Source organism: Aulonocara sp. 'chitande type north' Nkhata Bay, linkage group LG14 (genome assembly GCF_057382095.1).
Source record: "Aulonocara sp. 'chitande type north' Nkhata Bay isolate Kocher_YH1m ecotype deep benthic linkage group LG14, A_spYH_male_GT1.1, whole genome shotgun sequence".
NCBI classification, from domain to species: Eukaryota; Metazoa; Chordata; class Actinopteri; order Cichliformes; family Cichlidae; genus Aulonocara; species Aulonocara sp. 'chitande type north' Nkhata Bay.
In genome coordinates, this window is record NC_141357.1 from 22,457,665 (window position 1) to 22,477,814 (window position 20,150).

Below are 20,150 nucleotides of genomic sequence, written 5' to 3' on the forward strand. Positions count from 1 at the left end.
TATAAAAGTGCCTTGGGGCAACTCTTGAATTGAAAAGCGAATTGAAGTGTGCCACCACATCCTCCATCTTAAGAGTGTTTTTTTTGTTTTGGATTTTTTTTGTTTTTGCTTTTTTGCTTTTTATATGTAATGTAATCAGGTCTGAAAAGACCTACAATTGGTCAAAATCTTTTCTCACGGGCTAGGTTTTCCAAAGCCTGTAAACAAAGCCCCAAGAAGATACAGGGGTCTAGTTTCACCATAGAGTACTTTTGTTTTATTCTGATGTGACACCTTTATCCCTAACTCATTTCCTCAAAGTCAAACGCTTTAAAGGAAATGTGTATTCCTCCATTCCCAACAACAGAAGTGTTTAAAATCTAATATACTGAGTGGTCTCTAACGAGAGCAGGCCTGGAGTTAAACTGTTCAGTTCTTTGAAGCAACAAACACGCTTTTTCATTCTCATCTGCCTTTAAAGAGACATAATGCTAAAGATAATCAACACTGACAACAACAGCTTTAAAAGGCCCATTACCCCAAAATAAATGGCAGAACTTCTTATTTCAAAGAGCTGTAACAAGGCAGACAAACAGGTGACATCATGGAGCAAAAATATCTGCTTCCCTAAATACTTTTTTGTGTTCCTTGGGAGTCGTTAACCATAAATACTGAATGCACATTTATCTGATTAAAACACCACAACCACATATCAATTAGACAACAAACTCACACTCTGCCTCTCTGTTGTACAACCAGCTGTGAGCAACTGCAGCGATTTTGCACGTCTCTTTTACGCTCGGCGTTAACGGAGCAGGAGAGGCTGAATAATTCATCACCACTGATGCGACCCAAAGGCCCGACCAGTCAGAGAGATCACTGCTCTCATATCACGTTTAGTCCATCTCCATGGCAATCATCTGTCAATATTTAGCAAACTGCATGAAACTCAAACACCTTTTTTGTTCTGATAGTAAAGTGCACCTGAGGAAGGGGAGGGGGCTGTCCCGAGCAGAGCTCCGATTGGTTGACCTCAGCTGCAGATCTCCAGCCTGTAAACACATTTGGAGCAAAATGTGCTTCGAGAAAGCAGAAGAAGTTCTCAAAGCTGTTTCAGTGCAGAGGCTCGCTCCCTCTTGAGTGGAAAGGGATCATGTAGAGAGACCAGGTCAATCCAATCAGCCCACTCAGACAGAGAACAGCTAATCCCACTAATACACCACCAGAGGTAGGTGATGTGGGTGGAGGGCAGCAGGGGGGAGGGGAAGGCAGGGGTCAATCTGTTCATGGAAACCAGGGTCTCACTTCTTTTCCTGGGATCAGACCATGTGCACAACATGCTGCTGGTACTGCTGAGTCAAACTCATGTTTAGTCTGTGAGCTCTGCATTACAGGAGATGACAACACCGGGCTATTTTGATGCACTTTTAATTTCGCCTTTGAAAAGTGCAACCTCGCCGGCAAATTTCCCTAAAAGACGGCACCATTTTCCAGTCAAACGTGGGTATTTATAGAACGTATTCACCAGCACAGTGGAATGCTGCTGAGACCTCCAGCAGGCTGCCTGTGACAGACAGAGAAAAGAAGGCTGATACAATAACAGACAGTGTAATCTTTTTTTTTTCCTCCCCTCGGTAAAATATTACAATATCAGAAGCCTGTTCACTCATCAGGCCAAAGTATACTGTAATGACATCAATGGTTGTCATGACAACGGGAGGAGGGTGGATGACAACATCCTACTGCGTCTTTTAGAGCAGGAGATCACAGCACTGTTCAGGATTAGAGATGCACCAAAAAAGAGAGAGAGAGACAAATACTCTCTCAAATGCAGAGGAGAAACTAAACTTCTGTAACAAGCGATGCATTTTCTTTTCTTCATAATGTAATTCATCTAAAAAATAAATAAATGTATTAGTAAAAACCTCTAAAAGCCCACTGCAGGCTTTGCAGTAAGTGAGTTTGAGGTAAATGCTATAGCTCTGCAGGGCATCCGCCGAAGATTTTCTTCTCTAAAATGATCTCCTGTTCGAAGGAAGGTCACGCAGCGCTCCCATTTCCTCCTCCACTGAATGCACACTGATCACATGCTAGCCAGCAGATGGACAGAGTCAGAAAATCCCAGCACACATGACCCAGTAGTGCCTGGAAAAATCAGGTCCTGCAGGGGCTCTGAGCTGGATGTTACAGCCGAGCCAAGTGTGAACCACACACTTGCTTGAGCGTTCTTCGTGTGTGCTTGGATATTATTTAAGGGCGGGGTGTGGGGGGGAGAAAAAAAAAGTTTGTACAGCTTATAAACCCCATGATAAAAGACAACAGAATAGAAGAGGAGGAGGAGGGAGCGCTGAGATGACAAGGTGACTTGAGGAGGGAAGAAAAAAAAGAAAAATGAGTGGGCCAACGTTCCTCTTCTCCCAACTGATATTTGTCATTTGTCACCCTGAGAGCGTCTGACCTCACTCGTGTGTGTGTGTGTGTGTGTGTGTGTGTGTGTGTGTGTGTGTGTGTGTGTGTGTGTGTGTGTGTGTGAGCCGTGCTGTGTGGGGGCTTTGCTTGACTCCTTTCATTATAAATGACATGGTCCTGGGAGGCAGCTGCATTGACGTCAGGGCTCTCAGCTCTGTCAGGGGTTCTAGCTGCTGAAAATCCCCCCGAATAACAGGATCTAAATAGATAGGAATAGGTTGCTGCTGTTTCATTACTGCCTCATGAACTCAAGTGGATTTAGAGGGCGGATTAGCCCTTGTCCTCAAGTAATCGTCTTTTAATGAAGATTTTTGGCTGTAATGGGGAAAAAATGTGCTTCAAAGCTTCTAGATCACCAGATATTTTAGAAAGAAAGAAAACAACCCTTCATTATTTCATATGTGTCAAGCCATGTCTGAGGTATGGTTTGGCTCTTGTTATCAGTCTCACAGGTTCCATCTACCATCAAGCCTCCTCCTTCTCCTCCTACTACTTCACACCATTTCTTGAAAAGCACATCCTGCCTTTAAGCTGCTATATTCTCAATGGCTCTCGAGTGGGTCCTGCTGTAGCAGAATGTGCTGACACTCAGCAGCCACACCAGGCTGTGCATTACAGTATGTGTGCATAATGTGCTCCGGAAATTAGGGCTGGGTGGAGGATAGGGAGAGCACACAGCTCCAAGGAGGGCTGATGGAAGATTTGAGGCGATTAAAAAAAAAAAAAGTAAGGTTGGGATTCTCATAAAGATCCCTGCCATGTGATTCATTGCCTCAAAGCTCTCTGCTGACTCCTCATTTGGAATGAACAGAAACGTTGGGGCATCTCGGATGTGCTGCACATAGCATATGCATAACAAGTAAGTGGCATGTTATTCATACGCTTGCTTACAGCGCATGTCCACTTCCAAACCGAGCCCTTATTTTGCAGTCTCCCTCTCCACAGTAGTCGAGATGAGGGCAGGTGTCAGCTGCAGACCCTGCCCCTGCTCTGCGTGGTTCCCCGTGGCCAAAACAGCCCGCAGGACCATCGCTTTCATCTCTGAACAGCTGCCTACCAGGTCAGAACTGAGCAAATATGAGACCAGGAGCTAGTGAAATTAATGCCACATTTTCCTGCAGACGTCGACAGGCTGAGAAGCACTCCTTCCAAATCGAACAAAGAGCATTTAAATCACAAGGACAAAATTGGATCTTTCTGCTTGTGACCAACTTTCCAAGTTGTTGATTAGACTTAAATATACAGATACATAAATCCACAATCTTCTTGTAGTGACAAAGAGACCGTGTGTTAGAATGCCTGTGTTCGTCATAAATGCTGGAGGGGGGGAAATTAGACGTTGTCCTTTAACCAGAAATATGTGATCATGAACCCCGCTTTGGGGACAGAACTGTGATCAGACTCAACTTCACTGCAAGAAAACAGGTTCAATCATTAAGCCAAAGTGACACAAGTGATTTTAACGCCATGTTAAATCAGAATGGGCAAGTCCCAGCCTTGAGCCACTGCTTTTTCTTTCTTTTCCTTTGATGCGTCACTTGCTTTCAATTACTTCAACTCCTTCAGGCACATTTAACCGATACGTCAACTCGACTCAGAACTTAAGACCAGAAACCCTCCAAATTCATCCAGTGCACATCGCCAGAAACTTCAGCTGTTTTCTCTCACTGATTGCATTCTGACTCACTGACTTCTTTCAGTGGTGAAATCATTTCAAGTACTATATCGGGAAATTTCAAGCAGAAAAGCTGAAAGTCATTCTTGATTATTGTGGTAGCACTTTGATGCCCTTCTCATACGGCCAAAATCATGAGTGACCCGCCAATTGTCAAAGCAGGCCACCATTATGTTGCCTTTTGTTTTTTTAAGGGGGTGGTACAGCTGTTTTCTATGAAATCTTTCCATGGGCATAGTCATAGCCTATAAACCAATGCTGAAGTACCAAAGTCTACTTTGACTATACATATATATATATATCTATATGTGTGTGTATATACACACATATATGTATATTATGCTCTCAAAAGTTAAACTTAATATCAGCTCTATCTAGTAAGTTACTTATCTTCAGTTTGCTGCAAAATCAGATTGTCAAGCAGAGAAACCCTAAAAGCTGCCATAACAGTCAATTAGTCTGTAGTGAATAGGGTCATGTTGGCAACTTACAATCTGTTTCTGATAATACAGCAATTAACCACTACAAATCATCAAAAATCAAACATCTGTCTTATAAGACAGATATGTGGCACAACATATGTCTTATCTTAATTTATTTAATATTCATGTTTGGTGTCCCTGTAATGGGATAATATTGCATTACCCACCCCATACTTTCTATCCAGATGGAAACTGCCTCTTGGGAGAAACCAGTGTTGTGGAAGTTTTCCACAGCCCCCTATGCACATGGCACAAGGGATCAATGGCTATGACTTCAGTCACAGGTCCTCCATCCAGTGGAGTACACTGTAGAACAAAGTGGTAGACATCTCTCTTCTTTCCCATCATCAAAACACCAGATGAGGACTATCTCTAGGAAGAATGGTTCCATCCATCCAGCAGGGGTTTGTAAATACAAAGAGACCCCCCAAAAGACAGCTTTTACTGGTTTTTCCAGAAGCTAAACATCCACAGCAGGCCTGTGATTTGTTGTCAATACAATTTATATTTCAAGAATATTTTAAAGTGGTTCGTCTGTTATTCTCCAAATTGTTTTAATTGGATGATTCCTGTCTTCACCCTGAAGCGGCCAATTATACTGACAAAAAGGACTTGATGTCCTAACTGCGAAGTTAAAAAAGAAGGGTACACTGGCTCCTCTGTGTTACTTTATTCAGATCAAGATACAGTAGTACAGCATCCCAATTTAGAAGAGAATTCAAAACAAAAATAAAAGCGCAGTCTTCGTGATACAGGACAATCAACAATCAAGGTTTATTCAACAACAAAATGAGGAAGGCGGGAGGGGAGAAGAGAGAAGGGAATGGCATAAGGAGTTCAGGGAAAGACAAAAGTTCCTTTTATCAGCACAGACGATACATTTATTCAATCCGCCCATAACCACCCCAGCTCCCACCCCGTAATAAAACATTATGCAGCCTTACGTACACATGCTCCCTGCTCCCCTTCCCACTTTCTTTCAAAGCATGCACTTGTTCTCCATTGTGTAGAGGTTTTTAAGCAACGATTAAAAGTGATGGCCCTTAACGTTTATTGAAAGGCTTTTAAACCTCCTGTTCAGTGGGGAGGGGAGGGGAGGAGGGAGGGGGCACCCAAGCATGGATTTAAGGAAAAAATTGATCGGCTCTAGAGCGCATGGACTGCTGTGGTTGTGCACTAGCCCCCATAGCTGTAGTCAATTAAGTTGTACGATCCCATTACCGTCAAGACTAATAGTGTCGCTTCCAGAAAACAATGCTGTCTTTTTACACAACATGGCAGACGAAACCGGTTTACCGGCATATTAAAAGAAAACACAGCTGCTTTCTAAAGTCATTGGCACAAAGATTAAGAGTAATGCCGACAATATACTACAGAACATTACGTCCCATCTTTCCACACGTACCAAAAATTACTAATCTGGATGTGGGACAGTTATGAGCAACAATTTACAACTGATCTGGCCCCTCTCCATTACTGACCAACTCAGAGCACAGCAGTCTGGTGGATGAGGAATTACACAGGACATCATTTCTTTAAAACCTTGTAGATTCTAATTCTGTGAAGGATTTCAGAGGCGAGGGGTTTGATTTGGTGACAAAAACAAAAAACATATTTCATAACACCTTGAAAGACCTTTCAATCTCTACTTCTCTGTAGAGCTGCATCTCTGGGAAAAGGGGGCTGTTTCAAGATGAAGCTCAGGGAAAAAAAATTAACAGCTTGTTGCACCATCTGCTGCTAAAAGTTTTCATCTAACACTGGGAGAAAAAGTGCTGCAGCACAAAGAGTTAGCACAGTCCTAGGTAGCTAACAGAGACGTGGTACGGTGTGACGACTGCAGCTCAAGTACAACAGCGGCCAAGGGCGTAAAAAGGGAGGAATGTGAGGGGGGTACTGGTTAGCAATGACTAGCGAGTACAGTAGCACATGCATGCACCACTTATTTCAGTTTCATCAACACTTTGCCTTTGTAGAAGCACCCATTTACAGCAAAGCGAAAGGTTAACAAATAAGCCTATGTGCTATACCTGGACATGGACACCCATTGGACAGTAAAAAAAAGAAAGAAAAAAAAGGAATAAACATAGGGAAAAAGAAACAAAAAATAAAACTGTTGACAGCTTTCTCTATACATTAACCAGTTGATCCTGAACATCAATAAATATCTTGTAAAAGTGTTGCCTTGACTCAGGTGGGTATCTGGTTAACCCATGTCGGGCTGGCCGGTTATGCTAGCGCCAGAACTGTGTACGAAAGAGAAGATAATTGCAATTTTAGTCATTTTTAAATATATTTCAAATATAACTCAATCTGTTAAATGGTTTTAATACCCAGTGATAGGAAAGCTTACCACTAATGGCCTCCTGGGCAAAGTATTTAACATCCATGTCTGTGTCTGAAGCCAGCTTCTCCAGCACTGGCTTCACTTCTGTTTGAAGGGCACTGCAAGGGACAAAGTGAGGACAACATTTATTAGACTCAAAGCTCGTTCTGGATTTCAGACTTTAGTCAGTTTTCCCCCTCCACTGTGCAGAGAAAGCACAGAGTGCTCAAATTCCAGACAACATACTTGCTGTCGAGGATAGGGCCAATCTTCTGAAGGGATTTCGCCACATTGAAGCGGACGTTGGCCACTTGGTCATTGGACATCTTGAGGACCACAGGCAGCATCTGCTTAGTGGTGATCTCCTGGCCACATGCCTTTGACAAAGCCTGAGACAGAATGCAGGAGTTACCAAGATGACAAAATCTACATGTAAGTGATTTATTTTTTAAGAAGCTCATACACTTCTTTCCTAATAGTGACTGCCGCCTTCGTTTACCTCAAGTGAAGAAGGTAGGTGATCCAGATAAGTATACTTGGGTCATATTTTAGTCCAGAGCTTAGCTTGCTCTGTTAAAGTTACTGCATTTATATTAATAAAACAAACCCTTAATTCCTAAACTAGGCTTTTCCCATGTGCAGTGCAATAAAGTGGATCTGCATTATTGAATCTAGCTTCAATACTGTGAGTCTGAAACCTTTAAGGCATAACAGGTATTAAAAGAGTGCCAAAGAAAAGTTATGCTGAGGCGCTTTGTAACAGAAGGCAAAGCTGCCACAACAAAACAGACACCTCACGGTCTAACGATCCACTTCGAGAAAGCACTTGGCGACAGCTGGTAGTATAAGAAAAACAACTAATCTCTGCTTTTTATTAGAGAGACTAGAGTCATTTTAGATGGATCAGTACAGAAAATAAGCCCCTCAAACAAACTCCAAAGGCCATCATGTGCATATAGAATAAAGATCTGTCGACTCACATTGATGCAGAACAGAGTGGTCATCCTGTGGAGGTAATTGGGATCGTTGGCCATACCCAGCACTTTGGGCACGATGGTGTTCTGGGCCCACTCTGCTCCAAACTTCTCCACGAGCTTCATTAGGTTACAGGTCGCTGCCTCACGGATGGCATACACTAGAAAAAACACACAACAGCATTCTGTGTGAAAGGTCTGCGTGTGCCATGTCTCCCTTTCCAGGTCTCTGTGAATGAGCTTGATGGGCTCTTTCCAAATCTGCTTTGCTTGCTAAAATCCTCCAAGATTACACTCTTCATTTTGCTTGCTGTTTGCAATCCACAATTTTAAAATCTTGCTTGTCATTATAGTAATTTTGTTCCTCATATCTATTTCGTTTGCGTGTCCTGAAATAAGACAAACTCTTATTTTTTATTTATTTATTTATTTTTTATTACAAACAAGTGTCTAAAGGCCTTTACACAGCAGATATATAAAACCCATGCTTCAAAAAACACTTTTCTGAGTCATCTATTCTTAATGCAGCAGTTTATAGTTTGCAGCATTAATATTTTCAAATGAAGCTCGAAAAAACTCTTGGAGCAAAGCATGACATTCTGTCTGCTGCCTCTTTCTTGTGACAACTGGATGAACCCAGAATCTCAGTTTCTTCCATTTCCTGTTTAGAAACATCAGGACCAGCTCATCACTTCTTGATGTCAACTTAATTTTTGTCCACAGCGCATTTCTGGAGGACAAGTTTTCTGCAAAAACACACATGTGAGGTGTGTAATGGCCTCAACACTTTGCTAACATACTGCTTGTTTTACACCTCTTTAACAGACAGAGCGGCTGTGCTGGGATCACAGTGTGGCCCTGTGCTTACACAGGACACATTCAGGTTCAACAATGAGTGTGGGTCAACACACGCTTCAGGTTATATATACAAACATCCATGTAGTGTGACAAAATATGCCATACACACAGTTGTACCGATTTCAGTGGGAGTGAATGCGTCTATTGGTGTGTGAGATGGCCGACTTAAAAAGGTGACTGAAATTCTCTCTGGGCACTGGTATAAACTGCAGAGCCCCGAGGCAAACAAGACTCATCATACTGAACCAATTTGGTCAAGGGAACAGCAAGAGCAGTTTGCTTGCGAACATCTTCGAGCTGGACAATAAAAATCAGGGCGATAATTGCACGCACACACAAGCCAGAAAAACACGCCCTCAAAACACATTATTATGTGATGACTAACTTACTATAATTGTATCAATTCTCTTTTGGTTATATCTCATCTGGACAGTCATCCTTTTTAAGGCCAGAGGGTTACTCAGCCAACACATACAGATCATTGTCTTCTTTGTGACAACTTAGATCTTTGTTACTGAAGGAGCCTTCTTTTGATTTATCCATCTCATTACATATTTTAAGTGTGTAGCCAGGAAATGTAAATACAGCTGCCAATCTTGTTATAAATACACCCAAGAGCATTTCTGCAGTTGCATTGTTGGGCAACGGTTATCCTACACTGGTTGTGAAGAGAATCTTCATGTCTCACAATATCCATGAAGATTTGTTTACATGCGTGTCCATCAGTGAAGTCTGACATACGTTTTAAAGTTACTGTAATGAAAGTACAAAATGTCCCATCTATTGTTTTACCCCTGATTTTACCCCATTGTTAGGATATATGCAGTATCTACATCCATTCAACAAAAATTACAGATTTTATTTATCAGCATTATTTGCTGTAGCAATTATGACGCTACAGCTTTCACCTCAAATAGAATTTAGAGCAATAAAGCGACAAATAGAAGAACTCACTGTTAGAAATTAGACTAATGGTATTTGTATGCTGTGTGACAAAAAAAGAAGAGGAAAATACACAAATAATTTTCTCTGTAATTAAGCCAGTGAGGGAAAGATTCTGGGCTGATTCCTGTGCTCCCGTCTTTCTCTGAAGGGCTTACGTAAGTGTGGCACAGCCCTAACCCTAGCCCCACACACACACACACACACACACACACACACACACATAGAGAAACTCACACCAGCAGCATTCCAATGATGTAACCCAGCTGGCCCTTTGTCCTCAACAGAGAGCGTGTCTCTCTCTAATTGGAAAACTCAATGTCAAAAGAACACTACATACACAGGTAAAACTTGATGCATACCACAAATATTCTAGGTTATAAATACAGTTGGGTGTGTTGTGAAGTTCTAAGGATAAACAGCTCTTTCAGCGTTTGAATAAGGATGATTGTTTCGCAGAACCGTTTAAAACTACCGGGAAGAGAAAGACCCCAGGGCAAACATGCACAGATAAACACACACAGACTCGCTCAGTGACCCAACAGGGATTTTAAAGTCCATTAACAACAGTATAAATCCAAAGCTAGAACTGCAGGCTGTTGTATAGAAAAACAAGGTTAACTGACGTAACAAAGTATGAAAGAGTGGCTGAACTGTTCTATGGGGATGCAAACAGCGAAGGGTGACAGCATCGCGTGGACAGAGTAAAATGCTGCTACAGCTAGGAGGGTCTGAGGGCAGGCTCTCCTGAGAGCAAATTTTCAGAGAAATTCTCTTTACAGGCTTTCTGTGTGTTACATAAAACACAATGTGAATCAATAACAGTGAGAGATAAATACATCAACAAGACATGTTTAAAAAAATATATACTGGAAATAACGGTATACAATTATCCATCAGGATAAAATTATTAGAAGTTTCCAACAGGACCCCGTTTACCTCATTTATGTGTATTTGCTTCAATTTCCAGTCAGTGCAAGTCTTTGTGCCGACAACTGTTTTCACTCAAGGTTCTAGATTCTCTTTTTCTTTGTTTTCTGTTTCACTGAAAATGTGTGCAGCTACTCCCTCAAAGCAGAGTGAATGGAGAAGATGGGTTAAGATAACGTTTCTTAAATTGACTGAAACTTGCTACGTGACTGAATGCAATGAAAGACGAGCCCCTTAACTGTGCAGAAAAACCAATAGAAGAACTGCTGTGATTAACACAACGTAGCAACTCGAGATCACCCAAGATCTGCACAAATGTAGATGACTCCTTCATGTGTCAAAATGGAAATGAGAGGGTCCATATACAGTTCTATTGTGACACAAGATCTGACAACTTCTCAAACACCATTGTACTAGATGATTTAGTTCTTTGCTGATTACAGCTGTACTACGCTACAGATGAAGAGTCTCCAATGGTATGTATAAAACAAAACACCTCCATCTCACCCCTTCTTTACCCTGAAACTTCTTCACTTCCACCCTCTAAGCTTATTAGTCTCTTCTCTCCAACAGTCTCTCTGACCTGGTCATAAAATAGTATCAGACTGGTAAGAGGACCTCTCTAAACTGCGTGCAAAGTTCAGTCAGAGAAATTAAAGAGAGAATCAAAATACAACTGTGTGGATATGTAATGGTGAAAATTCATAAAGGAATAAGCAGTTCCTACTTATGTTTAAAAAAACAAAACAAAAAAAGCTAGTGTATGATGAAGGTATCAGAGTGCTACCGAGCACTGACAGCCAAAGTAAATAAAATGCCATTGGGAAGAGGCGAGAGAATTAGGGGCATTGCCACAGTAAGTGCAACCCTCCTGCAGCGAAAACTAGAAAACGAGGACAATTTTCAGGCTAAGATTTGTATTCATAGGCTAAAGGGGGTGTTGCAAAGAAAGCTGCCCATTTAAGCATCTGTTTAAGCAGCGTCTCATAAGTTCGCCAAGTTGGCAACAATGAGGTGAACTGAAGTGTGATGATCACTGCTGTGAGTGAGAAGGGTGTCAGGCACCAAAGCTGACTGTATGCATTTACATGTAAATAATATGAACAAATATCCAAATCCCAAAATTGAAAACCAAATACCTCCCCAACAAACAAATATGCAAACAGTCAAATACTCAGCTCCACCTTAAGACCAAACAGATAAAGTATCGTCCTATGACGATGATAGTACATCAAATTGACAAACTTTGAAACCCATAACAGCACCTTACCATGGTCAATAAGCCAGGCCATACAAAGGGTATTGAGCTTCTCATCAAAGAACTCGACTCCCTGCAGGAAAAAGGATAAAATATAATCACAACAATTTCCTGGTTATCTACAGTCAAATCGGGCCTGATAGCATTTTAGCTAATGTTGGTGTTTTTACACATGGTGTTAATTAAGGATGACATTTAAAACATGTTATATGGCTTGCAGCTGTCTTTCCTAGACTCCACGACTCACCAGCTGTCCTGCCAGCAAGGGCATGTACTCTATGATGGCAAGGCGAACCCTCCACTTTGCATCTTCTGCCAACTCCACAATGGCCGGCAGCAGTGACTGAGAGAGCTGTCGTATGCCAATCACCTCGTTCACACAGTCAAGGTTGGAGATGATGTTCAGACGCACCTCAGGGCACTAAAACAGACGAATTACGAGAGATAGGTTAAGGTCATGCCAGCCTACTGTCATCAAATTCTGATTCATTTCAAACCCGATATAATCGAAAATGTAAAACTTCTTAACCTACATATTTTACACTTAAGAAGAAGAAAAAAAGACCAATCACATATTATGTATCCAACTATGCTAACCCCATCAAAAAAGACCAGACTGCCAAGAGGTTATGTCTTACAAATCGGAACCAATGTTTATTATAAAGAGCCTGAAATTAGGGCTTGCGTTTGTTCAGCTTTGAACAGGATATTAACTGGAACAGCAAAAGTACACAGCTAAACTTTTTAAATCAACATACTTTAAACTCCAGAAACCACAAATTGAAGAATGATTTGACACATTCAGTCACACTAACTTAAGCTGAGACAGAGCAGTAGCTGAACAAGTCACAGAAACTATCTGAAATCTGTACAGTGTCTCCCTTTCCTCAGATAAATGTACTTTGATTTGAAATTTGCAAGTCAAAGCTGTCAGTTTAGACATTAATCTAATTAGTCACTTAGTCTTGTGTTTGCGCCGTGAGGAAAATGGGCCGTCTTTAAATAGGACTAGAGGAAGAGAGTTGAGGAACTTAAAGCATAAGCCGTCCAAAACACTGATACACGTTTGTCTCCGACCTGCCAAACTTGTGTCTGATATCAATATTCACTAATGTAATGGGACTATGTATTAATGTGGGAAGATGTGAGTGAGCTATTCTTCAACATGAACCTAACACACTTAGAGGAACAATGTAAATCAATATTCAGGAGCTAAAACACATTAACCTAACACAGAATCAGGACTGCTCTACAATTTGATTCTTGCAGCAGCTTCTTTGAAAAATGATTACAAAAGTAATACTGACAGTTGCAATTTAATCAGCAAATATCCACAATTATTCCTTATTACTGAAAATACAATCAGAATGCATCAAGCAGTAACCCATTTGGCTAAGCTGTGTCTGACTTAATTATGCTTTCCTCAAGACAGCAGCCAATCAGTCTTCCAATTGTAAGGTCTCAGTTAGGCTGCCAACTGCATGAATCATCCTCCTACCCAGCCAGGTGGCAGCCAGGTACATCTGGTGGCTGCAGCTAAGTGGCTTTGCTGTCTAAGACATGCTGATCAAAGAAGGCCAAAGAACTTGGTCAAATTGGGCTGCCTTGTAAGCAGCTTTTGTTTACAGTGGTACCAAACTACAACTGTGCCTTGTGGATTTCCAAAGCCAGCTGTCTAATATAAAGAAACCACAATTAAAAATCTGCATTTCCTTTACCTCGTCCTTGAGCTGAGCCAGAAATAGAGGCAGTAAGTGCTCTATTGTGTTGTCCTTGCCCAGGATGGTTGAAAGTCCCATAATGACTGAGGCCAGAGCCGATTTCACATGCTGGTTGGTGTCTGAAACAAGTTCCTAATGGAGGACGGGAAACACAGGAGACAGAGAGATCAGCCCAAACAAATAGTTAACACAAAGTATGTAAATAAACATCAAGACCACTGCAATGGCTCATATTTGCAACGCAGCACACAAGGAGCCTATAATCGACCTGTGTGTAAATACATGGTAAAGTGAACTTAATACTAGTGAGGATTACAGTCATTGCATCTAACAACTGTGCGTGGAAACTTAAAATGTGATGTAGACAGAAACAGAAATGGGTGTACATAAACAAGCAAAGAAATCGCTTGTTATCTAAATGCTCATGTTTACTTGTGTTTTCAAACCAGTATTACATGGAAGCCTCTAATGAACTATAAAACCTTTGAAAAATTATTTTCCCTTCCCAGAACATATATCAGCACACCAGGCATTTCAATCTACCAATAAAATCAACTCTGCAGTGGGAGTGATGGTATGTGTGTGCCAAGTGCCCGTGCTATGACGTTTATTACATTTTTCCAGGGAAGTGTGTTTGTTGCTACCTGGATGGCTTTTCCCACTGCTGTATATATGTTTACAGGACAAACACAGACTTCTTATGACAGTCATGCAGCTTGCTCTCTTTCAAACACACACCAAAAAAAAAAAAAAGTACAGTTCCAGGAATTCCACTGTGAGGCTACCTGTATTTCCACTACCCTTACTGACACAATAGTTCGTTACAACACAATAGTGCCACCTGCTGCTTAAAACTTGAACAACACTGGCATGTATAGTCTATAAAACATAACCACAAAACAGGCCTTGACATCAATTTAAAGGAATTCAGAGATTTGCTTCCAAACAGACTAAATAAATAAATGATAACATGGTTTTAAAAAAGTGCGATAAATGAGAAAAACCTGAATTATTTATTACTAGATTAATTTTCTCAATCTCTTATATTCTCTAGAATATAAGAGCTGTTTATATCTCTTATATTCTCTAGAATATAAGAGATATGGATGCCACCTTTTCAACATCATGACTTCATGACAGTGTAACCATTATCTGCCCCAAACACTACATTATAAGATGCAGAGCTCATAATTAGATTCTCCTGCTATTCTTACAGGCTACGGATTAACTGTTAACTATGTCTTTGTCTGAGAAATGGATCTTCCCTGCAAAAACAGCCCGGTGCTCTTATTCAAAATTCTTAGGTTTACACAAACAAACATTTTACTTTTTGTGAAGGTGATAGCAGACTAAGGGTCACCAACCAAATATGTCTGCTCAGTGAACACTTTATACAAAATAGTCTCCTTTTCCCCTCCCTCCACAGGAGACAACTAAGATTCAAGGATTATCCACACTTTAAAATCTGTCAGCAATGGCATTGGTCAACCCCCCCCCCCCACCACCACCACCACCAAAATAAATAAACACATATGCATTCAAAAGTGCTTTAAAGGAACAATAAAAATATAAGCTTTTATTTGTTTTTCTTGCTTTACCAGTGAACACAAAACTTTTGTCTTACTGACAAGAAATATCACACTGCAGCTGACAGAAAAGTTTATTTATTTTTACCTTGACGCAAGGCAAGATGTGAGTCATGATGATCTGCTCACGATTGTCCTCTGGAAGGTTCTCGCAGAATTCTGACAAAGGGAAAAATACATCATCAAAATATAGAAAGCAGTGGTCAAGAGGCTGAATCAAGTTCAGCCAGTGCGATTCATTTCAAGAAAATCTCCTACCTTTGACTTTGTTGGCTGCAGCCGCACGGACCTCAGCTTCACAGTCCTTCAGAAGATTCTGGAAAGCTGGGACCAGGTCGTTCTTTGTGATCTCTGGGCCCACTGCTTTCTGGAGCTACATTCAGACAGAAATCAATTAATCTCCATTTACTAAGTAAGCATGTGACACAATTCCCAGTGTCTTCCAGTAAAAAGGTCACTGGAAGATACTGGGAGGTTTTAATGTGGCTAAAAGTTCACATTGTGATATTATGAGCAAACAACCTGACTCAAAATTCTCAACACTGATAGTTAAGAGGTTTCAATGAATATTAGGATGGAAATAAACTTTACGATTTCTATGTATAAAACAGATTTTTTTAATGTACGTGCCATGGCCTGGGTCTATCACCTGGCACCTTATCCTCTTAATTTTGCTGACCCTGTATAGCCGTGTATTGCATGGATGCATGTCAAAGCTGCAGTCTTGCTAAATCTTCGGCTTAACTGGAAACTGACTTTTTAAAATGTACAATACTTAAATCTTTTCTGCTGCTACTTATAATCTGACAGGTAAAACTCAAAATAGCCTCTGAAATAGGGCTGTTCAAGCTAATAAATATTTACTATGCATTTTTCCTTATATCACAACTGTTTTATTGCCAATAAAAACACATGTTTTTTATTTGCTCTAGAACTTACTAAACACATCAAAAACATGGTGTTATTGTAATGAAAATGCAAAGATAAAGCTCCAAATATTACAAATCTTAATTAAAGCCCACTGGTAAAAGATTTTAATTACCTACTAGTAATGTTTGTGGGCTTATTTAAACTTGTGTCACCTTCATAATAAAGCTCAATCGAGTTTTGCAGCTGCATAGATTCTTTTGATCAAAAATGGCTCAATGACCTAGCTGAATGCATGTGATTAGTTGTGCCCACGGCAGCATGGCAACAAAGAACTTTAATTCAGCTCAAGTCTAAGAGAGCCACCTTTAAATCTCTCCATTCTGTTTTTGCTCTTAGTATTTTTTCTGAAAGTTTTAACAGGAAGTTAAGATTTAATCTCAGCTACTTGTTTGAGGATGTTGGGTTTGTTAATCATTATTATTCCAATGACACCTTTGCTCAGTAAATATGCAGCACAAATGTTTGGACAGGGGTGGTTTATTTAATGATGTGATGTCAAACACTTCTTTGAAAGCACTACATGTGTCTAAACTAAGATTACTAACAAGTATCAAAGAAATACAGCAGATTAACATTGAAATGTATGAACCTTTTACTGTTGTTGGTTTTATATCCAGTAAAAGAAAAACAGTCAACTCCGCTTCAGAATTACTCTATATCAAAAAAGTGCCCTATTTAAAGTTGGTTTTAAACAGAATTTCCAAAATGTTAATTCTACATTTAAATCAAAGAAGTTGTTTTTCAGTTTACCTCAGAGAACTTGTCAGCAACCATGTAACGGACCCTCCAGGACTTATCTTCTGCAGCCTGACGTAGGGTTGGCATCACCAGGGTCTCCAGATCCTCCTGAGGCAGCAGAGTGGCAATACTGACACAAGCCTCCACTGCAAGCAGCCGCACTGAGTCCTGATGAAGAAAGATGGGATCAGTTTGGCCTCCCAACAGGCAACGACACCAAGAATTGACTACCCAAAATAAGAACACTGCAGTTCAATGGATTTTTTTTTTTTTTTTTTTTGGATGGATGTTCATACCTGCTCATCAGAGGCCAGGGCAGTGAAAAGGGAAATTATGTCACTTTTTACATACTCCAGCTCCAAGACTTTGGCAAATTCCCCCAGTTTGGATGCTGCAGCACGACGCACCATAGGAGTGTCATCTGAGCACAAGGTGCGAAAATGCCTAGAAATAACAACAAACATCAAATGAAACCTTGTTAGAAGACTAAAACAACCACCAAGTGACTCATTACAAGCAAATAAGTTAAGAAAAAAGGATTTGGAGGAATTTAAAAATCTCTCCACTTTTCAAGAAGCCACTTACTGGCGAATCTCAGCCTTGACGGTGCTGGAAACACGAGGATAACAGACGCTAAAGAGGCCACAGGCAGATGTGCGAGAAGTGAACCAGTCACCACTGGCCAACCGCTTCACCAAAGGCTCAAAGTGGACCTCCAGGTCAACTGGAGAGTGCTCCTGAGAGATCTTTCGCAGGGACTCCACAGCTTTGTCTCTGACTACTGTCTCTTCCACTGTAGCTAGGCTCTCCAGAGGAGGCTAAACATCAAGAAGAAATAAGTGGAGATCAACTTAATCCACACTGATGATGGAAAAGCATCACAAATAAACATCTCACAAAAACTCTATATAGCAAATATGATACAATAGGCATTAAGGGGTTACTCACAATGAATCTCTAGATGCTACATAAATACTAACAAATGACTGGCTGCATAGGATTGCTTACAGTCTGAATTTAGAAAATGTACCTTTCAACAAACTGAAAATTTATACATGGTTGTGATAAAACAATTGTATAGAATATGATGTACTGCTAATTCCAAATTTAAAAATCTCTTTAAAACAAACAAAGAAAAGTTAGGAAAATCATCAAATCTTAAGAGCTGAAATGTCAGTCGATTACTTTTATTTTTGTCGTCACAAACATGATCATCTTTGATCCTAAGTCCACAGGTCAGTCCTATGGTGAAACTGTTGAGCTGAGGGACTGATGTAATTGTGTCAACAGTTTGTTATTACTAGTCTAAATCCAGTAAATGAACTATGTGTGGGTTAAGATGTGTTTAGATACTACCCTTTGTGTCTTAGTGCAACCTAATATAACCTGACTTTAACATTAGCATTTGGCCCACTCTTGAAAAATACGTTGATGCAAAGTTCATGTGTAGTAAATTGACTTTTACATAAACTAGCTAATTCTAAGGAAATGTCAATACAGATTTAATATAATGGGGAATGCATCTCCTTGCAAGCATGTGTTTACAAAAAAAATCTGAAGCTTGTAGACTTACCAGAAGACAGTGGACATACTCTGGACCTCCCACCAGCATAGTGAAATTGCCAAGCTGTTCAGCCAATGCCAAAAGCACCTCATCTTCATCATAGATGGTGTCTGAGGGTGAGAGAAGGACTGTAAATCTACATGTGGATTACTGGCAGCCTCAGCAACTACAAGGCCCAGTTTTAAGTGCAACACATTCAGCGCTTTAATATAAAACTGCTTTTATTACCTGTGAGGAAAGGGAGGAGTTCAGTTCGGGTCCTCTCTACACCCAGGGCCAGCGCAATAGTGGACAGCTTCTTGATGCTGTTCAGACGCAACTGGAAGAAAAATGGAAAATTAGTGATGGATTCAGAAACCCTGAGCCAATAACAAAATAAATAAATAAATACAACCCTATAATTCATACTGTTAACCCAAGAACGCGTATTAGTGTTATCATCTGGTTTAAAATTGCGTCACAAGTTGCTAACTAAAGCGACCCAGCGTTTCAAATTGCTTGCTAGAAGGCAAAGCTTTCCACTGACTGATAGGAATAAATTGCGTGATCAGCCGTGATCTATACCCACTGCGGCCTCAAACGCCCCGCTGTTGTGATTCCTTAGTTGAACGCTCATTCGGCTAGCTTGGCTAGACATTAGCTAGCAGCTAAATGAATGACCTAGTTTGTCAATCTTCGTGATAATATATTAAAATGTACATCTGCGTAAAAACCAACTCAAAGAGCGGTATATTACTGTCGACAACAAACTAGACTAGCCGGGTAGGGTGGGCCCGGCAGAAAATTCCTGATAGGCCCAGACCGAGAACGTTACTTAGCATATTTGCTAGATAGCTAGCTAACAATCTGACGACTAAGAAATTATGCCAAACGCTTTGATCTTTAATATAAAAAAAACAATATTAAAATCAGGGTTCCTACCTGAACGTCCTCATTTCGCAGTTCATCAATGAGAACGGCGATAGGATAAAGAGAATCGTCTCCATCAGCTCCTGCCATTTTGGATACTGTTGCAGTTACCGAATGGCGCTGCGGTACTACACTACGGGGTTTCTGCCAGAAAGCAGCAGCTGCAGGGCCCTCCCCTTCTCGGAGCTTGCTTCTTCTTCTACCTTTGGCGCCTTTCAAACCAGCCTAGATGTGTTTTATTGCCACCTACTGGACTGGAGAATATTACAATAAACTAGGGTTTTGTTTATTTTTTAGCTCAATCAGTCTCTCTTTCTTCCCCTTAAAGACCTCTTTCTTCTTCTTTAAACTGCTTATTTAGGAGGCGGATCACCTGCCTCCATATCACCCTATCCTCAGCATCTCTCATCATTACATCCATGAATCTCTGAGGAATTCCTTATCTGTTCCTGCTTTGCAAAGCCTGTAATTTTTTTAAAAGTCATTCATACAATCACTGGTACAGAAAATACATTAAACATCGCAAAATAAAAATTGTATTTTTATGTAAATGAAAAAGAACCACGGAAAACAAACTAAAGTATTATTACAATTAATAAAAACAGTATCTCTGGGAATGAATAAGGTTGTACATGTAGTTCAAAATAATCAAGACTGTAAAAAAGAGTATTAGGGCCACAGAAGGTAGAAAAAAACTAAGGGACAACAAATTTTTTACATTAAAGTGGCAAATTGACACACAAAAGCTATCACCTAACCTAAACGAGTCTGTTATTTTCTTCTGAATGGATCCATTTCATTACAAGGTC

General features: G+C 40.5%; 1 protein-coding gene across 1 annotated transcript; it reads right to left on the reverse strand.

Moving 5' to 3' along the window:
• Positions 1–5,260: 5,260 nt before the first annotated feature.
• Positions 5,261–19,508, reverse strand: ppp2r1bb (protein phosphatase 2, regulatory subunit A, beta b). The gene is made up of 15 exons (XM_086261572.1): positions 19,354–19,508; positions 18,661–18,751; positions 18,442–18,542; positions 17,454–17,686; positions 17,165–17,312; positions 16,881–17,036; positions 15,459–15,573; positions 15,289–15,359; positions 13,612–13,746; positions 12,141–12,314; positions 11,906–11,966; positions 7,912–8,066; positions 7,178–7,320; positions 6,959–7,050; positions 5,261–6,851 (listed from the first exon to the last, which is right to left on the reverse strand). Exons 1-15 carry the CDS (start codon positions 19,429–19,431, stop codon positions 6,835–6,837), a joined length of 1,770 nt encoding a protein of 589 aa, XP_086117698.1. The 5' UTR covers positions 19,432–19,508; the 3' UTR covers positions 5,261–6,834.
• Between the last annotated feature and the right edge of the window lie 642 nt (positions 19,509–20,150).

Bases quoted from the DNA above. Each gene is read 5' to 3' on its own strand.
- ppp2r1bb (XM_086261572.1), bottom strand. From the start codon at position 19,431: ATGGCAGGAGCTGATGGAGACGATTCTCTTTATCCTATCGCCGTTCTC. The intron at 18,752-19,353 runs GTAGGAACCCTG...TTTTTCTTCCAG, and splicing joins TGCGAAATGAGGACGTTCAG to TTGCGTCTGAACAGCATCAA. The intron at 17,687-18,441 runs GTAAGTCTACAA...CTTGATGTTTAG, and splicing joins AGTATGTCCACTGTCTTCTG to CCTCCTCTGGAGAGCCTAGC.